Source organism: Mrakia frigida (assembly GCF_051309035.1).
Source record: "Mrakia frigida strain ATCC 22029 unplaced genomic scaffold BDY24scaffold_18, whole genome shotgun sequence".
Taxonomy (NCBI): domain Eukaryota; kingdom Fungi; phylum Basidiomycota; class Tremellomycetes; order Cystofilobasidiales; family Mrakiaceae; genus Mrakia; species Mrakia frigida.
This window is the reverse complement of record NW_027481263.1, coordinates 615,478-631,877: the sequence shown is the minus strand read 5'-3', so window position 1 is coordinate 631,877 and position 16,400 is coordinate 615,478. Positions and strand designations below refer to the sequence as shown.

At 54.9% G+C, this 16,400-nt stretch overlaps 5 protein-coding genes across 5 annotated transcripts; 2 read left to right on the top strand and 3 right to left on the bottom strand.

The window, feature by feature from the left end:
• Positions 1 to 59: 59 nt before the first annotated feature.
• On the top strand, positions 60 to 5,713 carry PAN2 (poly(A)-specific ribonuclease). Its single transcript, XM_076640829.1, has 23 exons — positions 60 to 89; positions 165 to 288; positions 355 to 776; positions 868 to 991; positions 1,059 to 1,255; positions 1,326 to 1,527; positions 1,613 to 1,818; positions 1,893 to 2,208; positions 2,270 to 2,357; positions 2,429 to 2,450; positions 2,518 to 2,768; positions 2,839 to 3,131; positions 3,207 to 3,566; positions 3,640 to 3,700; positions 3,770 to 3,882; positions 3,956 to 4,068; positions 4,137 to 4,242; positions 4,318 to 4,498; positions 4,581 to 4,696; positions 4,769 to 4,787; positions 4,853 to 4,995; positions 5,068 to 5,172; positions 5,236 to 5,713. The coding sequence occupies exons 3-23, from the start codon at positions 463 to 465 to the stop codon at positions 5,674 to 5,676; spliced, it is 3,771 nt and encodes a 1,256-aa protein (XP_076496118.1). The 5' UTR covers positions 60 to 89; positions 165 to 288; positions 355 to 462; the 3' UTR covers positions 5,677 to 5,713.
• A 136-nt stretch (positions 5,714 to 5,849) lies between these two features.
• On the bottom strand, positions 5,850 to 7,252 carry BDY24DRAFT_82937 (uncharacterized protein). The gene is made up of 4 exons (XM_076645177.1): positions 7,167 to 7,252; positions 6,995 to 7,070; positions 6,691 to 6,885; positions 5,850 to 6,593 (listed from the first exon to the last, which is right to left on the bottom strand). The coding sequence occupies exons 2-4, from the start codon at positions 7,001 to 7,003 to the stop codon at positions 5,901 to 5,903; spliced, it is 897 nt and encodes a 298-aa protein (XP_076496117.1). The 5' UTR covers positions 7,004 to 7,070; positions 7,167 to 7,252; the 3' UTR covers positions 5,850 to 5,900.
• A 59-nt stretch (positions 7,253 to 7,311) lies between these two features.
• On the top strand, positions 7,312 to 8,696 carry BDY24DRAFT_82930 (F-box protein). Its single transcript, XM_076645176.1, has 4 exons — positions 7,312 to 7,556; positions 7,621 to 8,328; positions 8,412 to 8,485; positions 8,570 to 8,696. Exons 1-3 carry the CDS (start codon positions 7,356 to 7,358, stop codon positions 8,412 to 8,414), a joined length of 912 nt encoding a protein of 303 aa, XP_076496116.1. The 5' UTR covers positions 7,312 to 7,355; the 3' UTR covers positions 8,415 to 8,485; positions 8,570 to 8,696.
• A 461-nt stretch (positions 8,697 to 9,157) lies between these two features.
• GCV1 (glycine decarboxylase subunit T) lies at positions 9,158 to 11,293 on the bottom strand. Its single transcript, XM_076637734.1, has 5 exons — positions 10,412 to 11,293; positions 10,129 to 10,271; positions 9,882 to 10,062; positions 9,570 to 9,728; positions 9,158 to 9,425 (listed from the first exon to the last, which is right to left on the bottom strand). Exons 1-5 carry the CDS (start codon positions 10,839 to 10,841, stop codon positions 9,247 to 9,249), a joined length of 1,092 nt encoding a protein of 363 aa, XP_076496115.1. The 5' UTR covers positions 10,842 to 11,293; the 3' UTR covers positions 9,158 to 9,246.
• An 827-nt stretch (positions 11,294 to 12,120) lies between these two features.
• Positions 12,121 to 16,092, bottom strand: MTR10 (mRNA transport regulator MTR10). Its single transcript, XM_076645175.1, has 8 exons — positions 15,899 to 16,092; positions 15,707 to 15,799; positions 15,036 to 15,317; positions 14,766 to 14,856; positions 13,642 to 14,675; positions 13,293 to 13,527; positions 12,788 to 13,219; positions 12,121 to 12,674 (listed from the first exon to the last, which is right to left on the bottom strand). Exons 1-8 carry the CDS (start codon positions 16,016 to 16,018, stop codon positions 12,175 to 12,177), a joined length of 2,787 nt encoding a protein of 928 aa, XP_076496114.1. The 5' UTR covers positions 16,019 to 16,092; the 3' UTR covers positions 12,121 to 12,174.
• Positions 16,093 to 16,400: the final 308 nt, after the last annotated feature.

The window sequence follows — 16,400 nt, the reverse complement described above, 5'->3', positions numbered from 1 at the left end:
AAGGAGGAAGGGGAGAAGATGAAGGAGAGTCGAGCTCGCGATTTCCCTTCCATCCTTCACCCTCTCTCCTTCTTCGGACATCCTTCCCTGTGAGTCTTCAAACTCCTCTGAGTCGATCTATAAATGCTCCTGAACTAACTCGACATTTAACCATGTTCATCCAGCTCAGATCTCTATCGGAAACAGGGTCCTTTCAGGCCGTGACCTTCCTTCTTTCATCACCTCCCCCTTCCTCCCTTCGTCTTCAGCCCACTCGTCCTTGTAGTCTCCTTCTAAAGTTATATCCTTGTGAGTCGCTCTCATCGGTCTGCTTGAAATCATTCCGCTCACCTCCGCTCTTCCTTTTTGTCACAGAACTCGTTCAGCTTCGACACTCTCCTCCCTTCGCCTTCCTCCTTCTCAGTTCAGCTCGAGCTCGCACTGTTCCTTCCCGTCCTTCCTCCCTCCTTCCCTTACCCTCCCATGGCTACCTACCACCCCCACCATCTCCTCACAGCCACCACCGCCTCCCATCCGACCTCCCTCGTCTTCGACCCTTACGCGGATCTCCTCTGGACAGGATCCTCCACAGGTCTCGTTCAGTCCTTCTCCTCCCCTCAGTCCTTCACAAGAAACGTCGCCTTCCCAGCTCATGGAGCAACAGGGCTTCAGACTTGGAGTGGCATGGGAAAGGGAGGAGTCAAGGAAATGTTTGTAGGAGATAGGGAGATCGTTACCTTGGGAGAGAGAGGTCTGGGAGGAAGGAAGAGAGGTGGGCTCGTCAAATGGAGCGTCAGGTTCGTTCTTCTTTCTGCTCTCAGCGCCTCTGGTAGAAGTCAGCGCCGAGACTGAGCGAAGACTGATTCACTCCATATGTCGCTATATTAGTGAGGGAGCTTCGTCTCTCTGCAGCATGTGCATCTCGCCGACAAACTCCTCAGAGATCATCGCCGGAGGAACCCAACCTCAGATGCTCGTCGTCAACACCCACACCGGATCCGTCGTTCGACAGGTGAGCTTGAGGTCACCCATTAGTCTTCTTCAAAACCGTGCTAACGGTTCTTATCTCACTCGAACAGGTCGACTCCCTTTCCAACCTCCTCTTCCTCCGTCGGACACCTCGCTTCGTCGCGTCGGGCTCAGCAGACGGTCTCGTTCGATTTCACGACCCTCGAGCTGGACTCAAGACCGAGCAATCCTTTTCAGCTCATCTCGGAGGTCTCACTGGTCTCGAGACGGCAGGTTGGAACGTCATGACGATGGGTTACACGGTCAAGTTCGTTCTTTCTCTCTTCTCTCTTTCCTTCCCGTCGAGTCGAAGCTCACCATCCGCTCCTTTTCCACAGACAAGGACACCCGCTCCCTGATCCAATGGTCAACGTCTATGATGTTCGAACCTTCCGACCTCTTCCTCCCGTCTCCTTCGCTCCAGGACCAGCCTTCGTCCTCGCTCACCCCAAGAACCCGAGCTCCCTCGTCGTCGCTTCAGCTCAAGGAATGTTCCAGACGACGGATCTCAACAAGCCTGGAGAGGCTAGTTTCCATCAGGTACGTCTTCACTCACATCTTTTTATAGTTCACCTTCGGTCTAGAAGCTGAGACGCGTCCGTTCTTCTTTTGCCTCCTTTCCCAGCTCGACGTCACGTCCTTCCTCACCGCCGCTGCCATCTCCTCCTCTGGATCGTTCCTCGCCTTCGGAGACGCCGATGGAAGCACTCACGTTTGGTCTACGGAGGAAGAAGACGCCAGCTCTTCAACGTTCAACGGTTACGAAGGAATCAGCCCGGAATGGCCTGATCCCATTGAACCGCTCCCTCAAATCCCTTGGTCTCCCGATACGTGAGTTGTTTCGCCTCCCACCCTTTCCTCACATGTAGCTGACGCTTCTGTTTTCGGTATACGCTTCACTTCAGCCCTCTCAACCTCATCGGAATGCCTCACTACTCGTCCCCTCTGCTCTCCAACCTCCCCGACTCGATCTACTGTCCTCCAGCGTCGTCGCCGTTCTTCCACCCTCCAGCCAAGATCCCAGTCTCGGTGGTTCAGACGATGAAGACGGACGGTCACATCAGCTACTCGACAGCTCCGAAGGATCTGAAGGGAACGAGGAACAAGGTTGCTGGGAGTGGGTCGAAGGGGTTGGGAGGAAGCACTGGAAAGCGAAGAGTCAGCGAGCCGAGATTCAGGAGTGAGAAGGAGAGGGAGGCTTTGAAATATGGCGGTGTAGCAGTGAGTCCTTGCTCATGTTTGGTTGAAGCAAGAAAGAAGCTGATCGCGTTTCTTTTTCCAGGTCGAGAAAACCGTCGAGACTCCCGAGAACGCTTTCGACGCTCAGATCGCCAAGTATCGTAAAGTTGAGATCAAGTACAGCAAGTTTGGTGAGCACTATTTTACATTATCCTTCTTCTCCTCAAGAACGTAGCTTACCCTACCACTCTTCAATCTGCAGGTGTTGAGGACTTCGATTTCGGGTTCGTCGCGTCTCGACTCTCTTTTTGCCCTTCTTCTCGTCCCTGACCTTGAGCGACTTTCTTTCAGGTTTTACAACTCGACGAGATACTCTGGTCTCGAGACTCACATCGCCAACTCCTACACCAACTCGATCCTCCAAGCTCTTCACTACACCCTCCCCTTCCGAACCGTCGCCAAATCTCACCTCTCGACGCCCTGTCCGAAGGAGCACTGTCTTCTCTGCGAGGCCGGATTCCTCTTCAGGATGCTCGAGGACGCTCAAGGAACCAACTGTCAAGCCAGTAACTTTTCGAGAGCTTTCGCCGGAACGTCACAAGGTGGGTCTTTGCCTCTTCTTCTTCGCCGAAAGGTTGTTGCTGACCTCCTTCGTCTTTTTTTCTTCTGCAGCTCTGGCCCTCGGACTCTACGACACTGAAGACGCGGCCGCCCCTAAGGCTTACGCTCCCCTCGTCCAGAACCTCACTCGTTTCCTCCTCGAATCCATGTCGGTCGAGGCGAACACCTACCCTTCGAATCCCTGGCTCTCTCGAAATCGACCACCTCCCTCCATGCCCGTTCCGTCAGCGATTTCTCAGGTCTGCGGCTTCGAGCTCCAGCAGACCAACGCCTGTCTCACCTGTGGATGGAGGACTTCTCGAGGATCGACGCTTCACACTCTCGAGCTCATCTACCCTCGAAAGGTCAGTCCGGTTTCGTCCTTCTCTCGATCTGCCGCTCCTCCTGACCGATTTCCTTCGTCCTCTCTCTACCAACAGGCTCTCTCCAACGAGGCTCCCGTCCCCAAAGACTTCCCCTCCATCCTCCACTCCTCCATCACCCGAGACATCACCACCAAGGTCGTCTGCATCGCCTGCAAGCAGTACGCTCCTCTTCGAGCTAGACGCGTCCTCGCCGAAGGATCGATGCTCCCTCCCGTCATCACCATCAACGCTGCCGTCCATTCGCCTGAGCACCTCGAGGACATCTGGATCGAGAAGGCTACGTCGGGAAGCGCGAAGCCGAACCTCTTTTTGCCTGCGACGTTTGCTGTTGTGCCGGGGGAGGATGATTTCAGGATAGAGGGTCCGGAGAAGAAGGCGAGCTGGGGAGAGGGAGTTGCTGTTTACGATCTGAGGGTGAGTTCGATGTTTTGGCTTTCTCCTTTCTCCCTCGTCTCCTCACTGACCTGTTGCCTTTCCTTCTCATCAGGCTTTGGTCGTCGAAATCCAGTCTGGAACGGAGGATCGACATCTCGTGTCCATCATCAAGAGTTCGTTCAGCGTTTCCTCTATTCTCCTTCGACTCGAGCTGAAGCTTCCTCTTTCTCTCGTCCTTCCAGTCCCCGTCGACGAGCTTGATCAAGACGTCACTTCGCCCTGGTTCGTCTTCAACGACTTCCTCGTCACCAACATCTCCGAGCAGGAAGCCCTGAGTTTCGCAGGAGGTTTCAAGGTTCGTTCGAGTCCACCTCCTCCTCCTCTTCGCCCTCGACTGACGGCCCTCTCTCGCCTTGTTGCCCCATCAGACTCCAGCAGTGCTCGTCTACGAGAGGACGGACTCTAACATGCCTCTCGAGCTCAGCACACTGCCGATGGGGATCGATCCTTCCATCTTGAGCAGAGACGTCTCGATTTCTTGGTACGTCTGTCTTCTTCTTCCTCCCGATTGAACGACTCCCGCTGACTTCTCTCCTTTTGGCCTTGCAGGAACCGGAACCCGAACCTCATCAAGCACCGAAACTACTCTCCCGAAGAGCTTCCTGGACCTGGAACTCTCGTCGCCATCGACGCTGAGTTCGTTGCGATGCAACTCGTGAGCTCTCCTCCCGTTTTCTCTGTCGGTCTCGAAGTGGCCAGGACTGACTCGGATGATTTTGGCTTGCTCCAGGACGACTACGAGTATCGATCAGATGGAACCAAGAAGGTCGTGCGGCCGTCTCGACTTTCTCTCGCTCGAGTTTCGGTCCTTCGAGGATCAGGTCCTTCGGAAGAGATGCCTTTCATCGACGACCACATCCACACGAGCGAACCCGTCATGGACTACCTCACAGACTTTTCAGGTATCCACAGTAAGTATCTTTATCTTCCACTCTCTTGTCGAGGCCGAGCACGAGAGCGGGAAACTGACGCGTTTCTCGTCTTCTCTTCCAGACGGAGACCTCGATCCTCACACCTCCGGTCACACGCTCGTTCCTCTCAAGGTGGCCTACAAGAAGCTTCGTCTTCTCGTCGATCTCGGATGCGTCTTCATTGGTCACGGTCTCAAGGTTCGTTCGATTGTTCGTCGTCCTTGCAACTCGAAACTAACGCGTCTTTTCTTGATCTTTCTCGTCGAGCAGAAGGACTTCCGAATCATCAGTGAGCTTCGAGACCCTCCTCGTATCATCGCAAGAACTCAACTGACTTCTTCTTCGTTTCAACAGACATCTTCGTGCCCCCAGAACAAGTCCTCGACACGGTCGATCTCTACTACAGTCCGACGCGTCAGAGGAAGATGTCGCTTCGATTCCTTGCTTGGTTCCTCCTCAAGAACGACATTCAACTTGGCGAGCACGATTCGATAGAGGTGAGCAGGAGCTTCCTCGTCTTTTAGATACCAATCTCGAGCTGACTCTCCATTCTCTTTCGACCCACTCAGGATGCTCGTTCGGCGCTTCAGCTCTTCAAGATGTACCTTCAGTTCGAGCAAGACGGTCGACTGGAGGACGTGATGGACGACGTCTTCGCTGAAGGGAAACGACTCGTGAGTCTCTCATCCTTCGATTGTTTCCCTCTCGATCAAGCTGACTCTTTCCCCTTCGAACAGAACTGGAAACCTCCCGGCGTCCCAGCAACCTCCTACGACCTCTCCACTCCCGTCACTCGCTCCCTCGTCTCCACGCCCGATCCCCAATCCCAATCTCGCTCCCTTCTCTACCAACAGCAGCAGCAGCAACATCAACTCCAACCTCAGCAGCACCAGCAATCCTCCCTTCAACATCCAAACCCGATGCGTCGACTTCCGAACGGTCCTCCTTTCCCATCGCGTCCTCCTTCCCTTCCTCCCCCGCCATCCTCTCTCCCACCACCTCCTTCGTCGTTCCCACCACTACCGCCGCCGATGGGGATGCAGCAACCGATGAGCTGGCCTCAATCGCCACCTCTGTTCGCTCCTCCTTGGGGGATGATGGGAGGACGAGCAGGAGGACCGCCTTGGGGAGGAGGAGGACAGCAGCAGCAGCAGCAAGGTCAGGGTCAGGGGAGGTGAATAAACGGTAGACGATTATCATGAACCTCGACGCCGATCCTGTTTTGATCTCACCCGAGAGCAGCGAAAAGAGAATCTGGTTTCGAGGCGTTTTGCAACGCTCTTTTCGTTTTCGGCGAGCTGCTGAGCTCGATGCAACAGATTATCAAGGTTCGTACAGGTGTAAACGAGGTGCTGCAGAAATAAAGGCAACGGAAATCAAAGCGTAGCAACAAAAGGCATCCTCAGGATTGAACGACGCGACATCGACTCCTTCTCTCCGAACTCAGTCCCCCCACCACCTCCTCAACGACCTTTCTAACCTCCTCGTTCTGAACCAGGACCTCCATCTCCATCTCCGACGCCCGAGACCAAAACACCTCGTCCTCCAGCATCGCTCTCGCCGTCGCGTCCACTCCTTCCTTCCAGTCCGCCGCCACGACGATCAGACGCAGGTCCAACTTCGCCGAGACCTTGAGGACCCTTTCGCCCGACCTGTACGTTGATATCGAGGTCTGCACCTTCGGTATGATGATAAGAGCTAAGGCTACGGGAACATGAACGATTCGTTCGACCCGACGGTCCTGTGTGCGAACGACGGTGGCCTCGTAATTTAGCACGTGGGAGGGGTTCAGGTCGTATAGAGGGATGTGGCGGATACGGATGGAGGAAGTGGGTTGGATCTTGCGGAGTATCTTCTTCCAGATCAGCCTGTTGAGATCGTGAAGAGGGGCAGAAGGTGGGATGGCGACGGAGAGACAGCGAATTGAAAGCCTTGGGCTATGTTGAAGGCGATGATTAGGAAGGTTCCAAGTGGAGGTAGGGAAGATGGAATCGAAGAGGTCTTCCTGAGGAGATTCGATCAGAGTACGAAGTGTCTGCAGGCGTGAGAGGCCGAGGAAGGGTCGAAGTCGCGACGCGGTTGGGATGAGGGAGGGCTAGAGGGAGAAAGAGAGACGAAATACGATCAGATCAACAACTTCTGAAACAACAGTTCGCTCATGGCTTCTACGGTGGTTCAGAAATGCTGCTCACGGTAATGAAGAAGGAGTAGAGTCGTTGAAGAGTCCTGATCTCGACGTCTTCGTACAAGACAGGTCCAGCGAGTTCGAGCATGCCAAACGAGACGAGGCAGAGGTTCTTGAGGGTAGGTTCGTCTGACTGCTGGCATACTGCGAGAAGTACCTCCCAGGGAACTTGGTGGCGAAGGGAGAAGGATCGAAGGCGTCTCTGAGAGGAAGGAAGAGAGAAGGAATCAGGAGGGAAGGGAGGAGAAACGTGAGCTCAACGGTTTCGTTTGCTTCTTCCTTCGAGCTCAGCGACGATCAAGATAGCTCACAGTTGACATGGTTCAGATGTGCAGGGATAGAAGTTGAGGCTCGAGGATGTGGTTCGTTCTGGGGCAGGATGATGGGCTTGAGAAGGGAGTTGAAGGGAGAGAAGGAGAGAGCAGTCAGCTCTCTCAGCTTCCTGCCCACACAAAACACCCAAGAGAGAATGTTTTTGCTTACAATTCACGACGGACTCGTATCCGTTCCGCGTTCCTGATTTGGAAGGATTCTTGACTTGTAGAAAAAGAAAGAGGAGGAGGGATATGGTTAGGGCAGACTCCAAAAGAGTGACGAGCTCAAGCTCACCTCGTTTCAAAGTTGACCTCAACCCGCGACTCTCTACTCTAACCTCAAAACCTTCGGATCACCATGGAGACTCGACGTTCACGTTCACCTCCTCCCTCTTTCCCCAACGAGACCAAGCGAGAAATCCTCAGCTTCTGCGACACTCCCTCGTTGGCGAACGCTTCCCTCGTTTCGCTCGCCTTCCTCGAGCTCGTCTCCCCCTTCCTGTACCACCACATCGCTATCCAAGGGCTCGAGCAGCTCAGTAGACTCTTCCACGAGGAGGTGAGCTTCATGTTCTTCCTATCTGAGTCTTCTATAAACTGACCGGTCTCTCTCTCTTCGTCAGAAACGAACCTCAAGCTCATCGACAGCCCCCCACCTCGACCACTTCCTTTCCCTCTCCCGAATCCGAACCTTCACCTTCGTCGGAGTCCCCAAAGACGTCAACTGGACGACCATCATCCCATCGAATAGGCTTCCAGCATCCCTCCCTCTTCCTATCGAAACGCTCGACGTCGTCTTTGATCGAGTTCAAGCAACCCTCCTCCCGACGAAGAGTGCCGTCCTGCCTTCCCTCCTCAGGCTCTTCAACCCCCGCCACGCTCGATTCGACGCTCCTCGAACCTCCAAAAACTCGAGGACTTGGATGCTTCTCGAGGATCCTCCCTGGACTCGACTCGAGAGCCTCGCCCTTCGCGGTCTAGTCGTCAACGGAAAGTACCTCGCGGAGTCGTCCTTCGTCCATCGTTCCTCCCAAGGCCTCGTTATCTCCTTCGACCTCAGCGAACATCACATCTCCTCTACCTACATCGAGGAATCGTATCTCGAGGAACTGGTCGCCGATGGAGGTAGTGCAGACAACGAGTCGCTGGTGGGCTGTCGAGGAGTGAAGGAGGTCGTGCTTCGAGTTGGGTCGCAGGATCAGGTCGATCGTGTTCTGGAGCGGCTGAGAGAGAAGTGGGACGAGGAGGACGCCGATGAGGAAATGCAGAAGAGGATGGAGGAGAAGATCCGGTTTGAGATGGTAGGAGGGAGTGAGGAGATCGGAGGAGAGGTGAGTCGATGAGTTTTTCTTTTCTGCTCGACCTTTCTTCTCCGCTGACTCCGGATTCCTTTGCACCCCTCTACGATAATCAGTGACACCCGAGGACTCATGCTCGTCTGCCTCATCTCCGTCGAGTTGTGTCTCGTGTCGCTAATCGACCTTTTGCGTGAGCTCCTCTCGATCCGTTCGACGCGTTCTCTCTTCGGAGAGCTACCTGCTGACTTTCTTCCTTTCCCCTAACGCAACGAAGCCGTGGCTGCTCATTTGACCTCGAATTCTTGTGCTTTCATCAACGTTCGCTCCGTCGGCCTTCGGCCACTCGATTTTATCGACGCGTCGCGCCGTCGTGAGCTTTGTTCCTCCTCCCCCCGCTCTGGGTCCGTCGAGAGTTTCTGAACTCTTCTCCCTTTTTGCTTCAACAGCACTACCCGTCAACTGGCTCCAAAAGAAGGACTCTCTTTCTCTGCCCGGTCGTCTCTCATCGTTCCCGACGCGTCTGTTCTCGTGAGTCGCCTCTTCCTCTCTCTTCCTCCCGATTCAACACAAACGACGTTTCCAAGTGCTGAATATTCCCTCGCTTATCCTCTTTGCATCAGACCCAGATCCTCTTCGTCGCTTCTCTCAAGAACCTCTCATCGAACGACCCTCTTTAGTTTCTACCGATCCCATGAACGTCCCAGCACTCCACCTCCCTCCCTTTCTTCAGGCTATCCCCGTTTCGTCCACGTCTTTCTTCACTTGCTTAAAAAGTCCAGTCTCTCCTTCCGTTTTCTCGATCCAACCGCGTCGTTCCTTCCCTCTCCTCCCCTTTCTCTCTCGCAAAGCCCTCTCTTCATTCTTACAACCAGAAAGAACCATCAAAACATCAAAACTAAAAACCAAAACCATACCCCTAATCTACAACCCCCACCCTCCCCCTCAAAAAACCTAAGGCTTCCTGTAGTACTTTGCCTCCACGAACGGCATCGCCTTCACGACCGCGTCTCTCAGCTTCTTCCTGACCATGATCGAAACCTCGGTCCCCTTCTTGTGGAACCCGTTCTGGATGTAGCCCATTCCGATGTTGCCTCCGACGGTTGGGGAAGGGATTCCAGAGGTGATTTTGCCTGTCGAACGAACGGAACGAACGAATGAGAAGAAAATCAGCGACGCGTTCGAAACGAGCGGAAACGAAACGACGAAAGGTTCCAAGGCCAACAAGAAAGACGAAATGAAACGAAAACGAAAACGAAACGAAAAAAGCGACGCACCAATCACCTCCTTCCCACCCCTCGCGTAGATCTCAGCTCCCTCCCTCGCAGGCGCGCCAGTGATGAGGAACCCGACTCGTCGACGGGCGGGTCCCGAGGCGAGTTCTTTGAGGATTCGAGAGGACCCGAGGAAGTCTGCGGCGGCTCGTCGATCCTTGCCTGCGAAAAAAAAGGCATTTGAGGGTCAGTTCCGAGAGGAGGGAGGGAGGGACGGAGGAGGGGAGGAAGAGGAAGGGAGGACAGAAGAGGGAGAAGGGAGAAAAGAAGAGAAGTGGGGAAGAGAGAGAAAGAAATAAAGTAAACGCGACTTACCAATAACCCAACTCAGCCCAGCTTCCACAGGACTAACGCTCTCGTCGAGATCGTGTCCGTACAAGCACATCCCGGCTTCGAGTCTCAACGAATCTCGAGGTCCAAGACCTGTGAGCTGGACGGGTTCGGTAGCAGCGAGGAGAGCGGTGATGTCGACGGTGTTGGCTGGGGGGATGGAGATCTACAACGTGAAGGAGAAAAACTCGGTCAGAGGGGAGAGAGGAAGTTGGAATGGAAAACGACGAACCTCAAACCCGTCCTCTCCCGTGTACCCTCCTCGAGCGACGTGACAGTTGACTCCCTTGACGTCCATGTAGGCTGACTGTCCAAAGTAGAGCGTCGAGAGATCGTGCGAGGTGTGCTGCTGGAGGACTTCCACGGCTTTGGGACCTGGTCGGGAGCGGACGAAACACAACGAACGAACGCGTCGAAGAAAGGGATCAGATTAACGACAATTTTCAACGACGAGAAAAGAGGAAGAGTTGACGAGGAACAAAAGTAGAAGAGATAGATCCGAAGAGCTGACTGACCTTGCAAAGCGATCAACCCCCACCCTTCCAACACCTCCATCACGACCTTCCCCCTCTGTTCCTTCCCCTCCTTCGCGTTCCACTCCTCCAACTTCTTCCCAAACCAAGCCAAATCCTCCTCTCTCCTCCCCGCGTTCGTGACGACGTACCACTCCCCCTCTGAATGCTTGGTCAAGATGGTATCGTCGATGATCCCTCCTTCCTCGTTCAGCAACACCGACAGCGTCGAGTGCCATTCCGGCAAGCTCTCGAGGGACGACGGGACCAACGACGAGAGGAAGGCTGTTGCTGAGGGACCTCGGAAGAAGGATTGAACCATGTGCGAAACGTCGAAGAGACCTGCTTGGGTTCTTACGTGGTTGTGGGAGGCGATCTGACCTCCGTCGGAGGAGTAGGAGAGCGGCATCGAGAAGCCTGCGAAGGGGACCATGGAGGCTCCGTTGAGGACGTGGAAGTCGTACAGGGGGGTTTTGGAGAGCTGAGGGAGAGGATGAGTGGGTGGGTGAGAGGTGAAGAGGGAAGGTTGAGGGCGGGAGGAGGGAGGGGCGAGAGGGAAGATTGAGGGCAGGAAGGAGGAACGGGAAGGTCAGCTTCGACGATTCGACGATTCGGTTCCGGTCTCCAACCCAAAAGTGCTGGATTATCTAGTAGATAAGATAACGAGAGAGGAACCCCCTCGTTTGTTTGATATCTACGAGCATCGTAAGATATCCCTTATCTCGACTCGTCTCGTCTCGTCTTCACCCTTCCAAACTCTCCTTCCCTCTCCCTCCCTCGCCCCCTCTCTCTCTCTCTCTCTCTCTCCTGCCCTTCCGCTCAACGCACGAAACCCACCCGGCCACCCGACAGAGAACGAAAATCAACTCACCTCCTTAGCAGCAGTACCCGCAGCAGCAGCAGCATAAGACCTCACGCTCCAGATTCCTCCAGCCGCTCGAGCTGAGACGAGACGGGGAAGAGCGAAGGACGAGGGTCGAGAGAGCAAGCAAGTCGACATTATGGCTTGGAGAGCAAGCGAGGGAGCAAGAAGAGAAAGGAGGTAGGTGGGTGGGGTGTGGTGGGTGGTGGTTGAGAGAGAGGGGAGAGTGAAAAGAGGAAAAGTGGAAGGAGCAGGCACCGAGGAGATGGCCGGAAGGTTGATTGAACGGCACCGAGGACGTCAAAGAGGAAGGAACGATTTTGGCGCGTTCTTGTTCGCGTTTTTTTCTTCTCTAGAGTAGTTTTGTAATCTGAACGTGCTACTTCCTCTTCCTCAAGTTTTTTACAGACTCGTAGAAACGCGTCTCCCGCGAAACGAAAACCAAAACAAGCCCTCCGTCCATCCGACAAACTCCTGCTCTCCCCGACGCGTCCTTTCCCCCTCTCCCTCCTCTCTGATCCATAAAGTAAAAGTGCAGCATGCGAGAGATTTGTAAGTAATAGGTATGTATGTAGGTGAAAAGAATAAACCTAAGATGAACGCTTCAGCCCCTTGGGCCTCGACCTCGGAGAATCGAATCGAAAACCAAAAACAACAACGTCCCTCCGTTCGAATTCACCTCACCTCCCCTCCCCTCCTCCTCCAACAGACAACCTCCCTCCTGCCGCTGCTCCCGATCTCAGCCGTTCCCTCGTCCGTCTCGAAGCTCGGAACAGACCCAGCACGGCGGGTTTGACGAGGTCCGGATTCGAGGTGGAGAGGCAGCTGCGAATCAAAACGAGGAGGGAGTCAGGTTCGAACGAACTCGTCCTCTTTCGAAAAGAAAGAACAATGAGGAGAGTGCTCACCTCCCAATCTTGGCCAAGAAGTTCTGCTTCTCCACCACCGGCACACTCGTCGACGGCAGTCCTTCCACGGCAGGAGGGATCCAAGCCGTCATCTCCTGTCCGAACATCCCAGCGAGCACGCGTACAATGACCGTGACCAGCGGGATGGCATCTTCCGAGTATCCTGTAACGAGACCTCCCAGGACGAGGGAGATGAGCGTGAAGCCTTGACTGGTGAGGACCGAGCGAAGGGATTGGGCCATCGCTGAGCGGTCGGACGCGGAGATGGAGGAGATGGGAGTGGAGGGGGTGGAGGAGTTGGAAGATGGGGAGGTGATGGCTGGGTGATCGAGGAGGAGGGTGAGGTAGTCGAGAGTTGTGAGAACTATGTTGTCGGCTGGGAGGGAGAGGGCTGCAATGGCGAGGGAGAAGGAGCGAGGGAAGGCTGGGGAGGCGAGAAGTTGAAGAGGGGCGGAGGAGATCATCTCGAGGAGGAGGTGGACGTAGTCGTCGAGGACTGCAGTCGAGTCGAACGAACGAAGAAAGAAAGGAAGAGGAGGAAGAAGAGACGCGTCGTCAGGTTTGATCCGTTCGACCACGAGAAAGAAAGAAGAGACGAGAAAAACTCACCATCAGGAATCTCCGTCGCCGACTGCCTTTCATCCAGCATCCTCCCCACCACCTCCGTCTCCCTCTCCCAACTCCTCACAAACGCAGCCATCACCTCCCTCCCTCCTTCCATCAACCCCCCGTCCCCAGCGTACGCACTCCCCGCCTTCCCCGTGATCCAAAGGTACGCCGAGATCTGCGAGAGCTCGAAGCACCCTGCCATCCGATCCAGCAGACTAGGGACGATGGGGACGGCGGCGGCTCGGAAGAAGGTGATTCCTCGACGAAGGAGCGTGCACACGGGCTCTGCGATGATCCATTCGGAACCGAAGCGGACGAGGAGGGAGTCGATGACGGCCCAGATTTCGGAGGGGGTGGAGGCGCAACTGGCTGGGAGGTCGGATCCGAAGGTACCGAGGACGGAGAGGAAAGTGGCGAGTTGTTCGAGGGCGACTGTTTTTCAGACGCGGAAAGGAAACGGATCAGTACAAATCAAAGAGAACGAATAGACAGAGGGAAGACTCACGAGCAACAGCATCGAACTCAGCTCTCGAAGGGACTCCCTGCTTCTGAGTCAACTCGTGAGCCTTCTGAATCATCGGCATGGCGAACGTCCGAAGTCCAGCAGCAGCGTCCTCGACGGGCATGAACGAGAGGACGAAGGCGATGGCTTCCGAGACCTGGATGACGTCGTCATGGGCGAGGGAGGGACCGATGGTGGTGAGGAAGGTGTGGAGTTGAGGGAGGTAGGGAACGAGGTGCTGAGGGAGATTCGACGCGTCGAGAAAGGAGAGCAACGAAGATTCAGCTTCTCTTCGATGACTCGAGCTCAAGAGGAGGGAAGAAGACGATACGAAAAGAGGCTCGAAACTCACCTGCTTGCAATCCTTGCACAGATATCGCATCGACTGAGCCGAAGCAGCAGCGACGTCCGCGTCTCGATCCTCGAATCCTGAGCTCACGTACTGGAGCATGAACGGGAGGTGTTCCGGGTGTTGATCGATCCATTCCGAGTACCTTCCGATGACGAGGATGGCGGCGTATCGAACGTTGGGATGGGGGGGGAGGGAAGGAAGGAGACTCATGATGAGAGGGACGACCTCGTTGTCCGACGGATTCACCTCCGCTCCCATCGACCTCATCGAAAAGAGCGGAGCTTCGATGGCCTGCCAGGGTAACGACGACGAAGGATCCGCTGCGAGAGCGTCCACGGCAGCTTTGATGAGGTCGTAGCTCCGTTTCAGACAGACGTTCGATCCGAGGACGTAGCAGCAATCCTTCAACGTGTCTCCCATCGTGTGCCTGAACGTCCTGAACTCGTCCCGTTCCTCGGCGTTCATCTCCTCCGGGTTGGCTGGGAACTGAAGGTGACCGATGATGATCTCGACGAGGGAGGAGTAGACGTCCTTGAACGACTGGGTGAAGGAATCGACGGGTCGTTTTCCGAGGGAGTGCGAGAGTCGATACCAGAAGTTGAAGGTGATCCTCACGATGTCGAGATCCTCGTAGGCGGCGCATTTTCCGATGGCTTGAACGAGAGGGAAGAACGTCTCCGGGTGCTGAATGATCAAAGGTCGATACGTCTCTCCTGCCTCGACGAAGATCCGACAGAGTCCTCTCATCGCGTCCGGGTCGTCGTCGGCTACGGCTTGATCCAGTTTCAGTCCCAGAGCGACGACTCTTGGAAGGATGAGTTGGATGACCTCGAGGTTGTCGTCGATCTCCTGGGTTTCGTGAATGAGGTCGACGAGGACGTCCACGGCCGTGTCGAAGAGGGAAGGGGAGTCGAGAGCTCGGAACGAGAAGTCGAAGAGCGGGGTTTGGGCGATTTGACTGGACATGAGCTCTCCTGCGACGAGCCAGCTCCGAAGGGTCTGAAAGGTGACGGTTTGGATTTTGGTGGTGACTCCTGTGAAGGTCAAGAAGAAGAGAAGTGGGTGAGAAGGAGGTCGGGAGGAGCGTGAGGTGAGGAAGGAAGGAAGGCTGGAAGTTGACGAACCTGGTGCCTCGATGTACATAGCTAGCAGCTGAAGAACCTCCTGAGCACTCGACGAAAGGAGATAGCTACAACGATCGCTCATCTCTTGACTCTGCAGAAGAAAAAGGAAAGCGAGAGGAAAGGTCAGCTTCGACGAGCTCAACTTCGACTGAAGCTCGAGCTCATTCCCCTCTTCCTCCTGCCTTCCTCCCTCCCTTCTTTCCCATAGCCGCAAAACCCCCTCCTCCTACCACGCACTCCCCATCACGAACCGAAGCCCCAAGAACTCACCGTAATCGTAATCTTGGGATTCGCAACCTCCTCTGGCAGGACCCTCAAGAACTCGAGCAGCGCCGGTACCATCTCTACCTCCTTCCCAAACTCCTCCACCAGTCCATGCACGACGTCGTTCCACTCCATCATCTGAACTGCCAGGTCTGCGATGGCCAGACAGACTTGAACGAGGATCGGGCGACTTCCAGGGACGACGGAGAAGATGCGGAGGCCGGAGAGGAGGGAGGAGCGAAGGGAGACGAGGGAGGGAGAGTCGAGTTCCGAGATGTCGTAGGTGACCTGGTAGCAGAGAGACGGTAGCAGATGGGAGTCAGCACGATGACATATAGAAGGAGGGAGGAGAAGGAGGAGAGGTCGAAGGAGGAAGAGGAGGAGGAAGGTGAAAAGGAGAGAGTGTGAAGAGCTCGTTGGAGGTCGAGGAGACGAACTAGGAGCTCCAAAAAATAGGTAGGGACACTTCTGAGCTCCCAAGCTTCCTATGCGGCTCATTTCCGACTGAACTTAGCACGAAGGAGGCGAGGAGATGGTGGTGCACTCTCTCCTTCGCTCCTTCCCTTCGCCACGTTTCTTCCTCCTTCCCTTCCCAACACCTCTCCTGAGCTCCTACAGCCCGACGAAGACAATCCATTCGAGGCTTCACTGAAGAAAGAAGAAGCCGATAAACTCACCTTTGCCCTAAAAGTCTGGCCAGCGAACATCTTGACGTCCAAACCGACCTCGTCCGAGAACAGCAGAGCATGACACGTTTGCCACGCTTCCCTCTATACCAAACCCAACCAAAAACAAACACAAGTCGGTAAGAGTTACTTGTCTTCTCTATATACTCTCAGTCCGAAAAGAGAAAGGACAGTAGAACTCACCGAATGCTGAAAAGAAGTCAACCAGTCGTTGGCTTGAAGTTGAGATTGACGATCTGCTCCAGCTTGGGAGAGAGCAGAAAGAGCAGAGATCACTTGCTGGCTGGCGGCGTCCAGAGGCATGACCACAGCGAGAGAAAAGGGGAGGAAAAAGGAGGGGAAGAAAGGGGAAGAAGGAAGGAGAAGGTCGAGGTTGGGTGGGAAGGAGGAGAGAGAGCTCGAGAGGAAGGAGGTTCGAGTGGAGGCGACGGCCGTTCTTCTTGACGACGGCTTGTTGTTGTTGTTGTTTTCCTAGAGAGTCAGTTGAAAGGGGAGAAGGAAAGAACTGAAAGACCTGAAGAGTGGTGCGAGAGTTTTTGCTCTTTTTTCGAAAGAGCAAAGGTCGAAGAAACTCGTCGTCGTCGACTCCCTCTCCTCCTCTCCCACCCAAAACCCGAACCTAAGACCGTTTCGTTTGTGTTCATTAATCATCACCCTAAGTTTCAAGACTACCCTGCTATCGAGA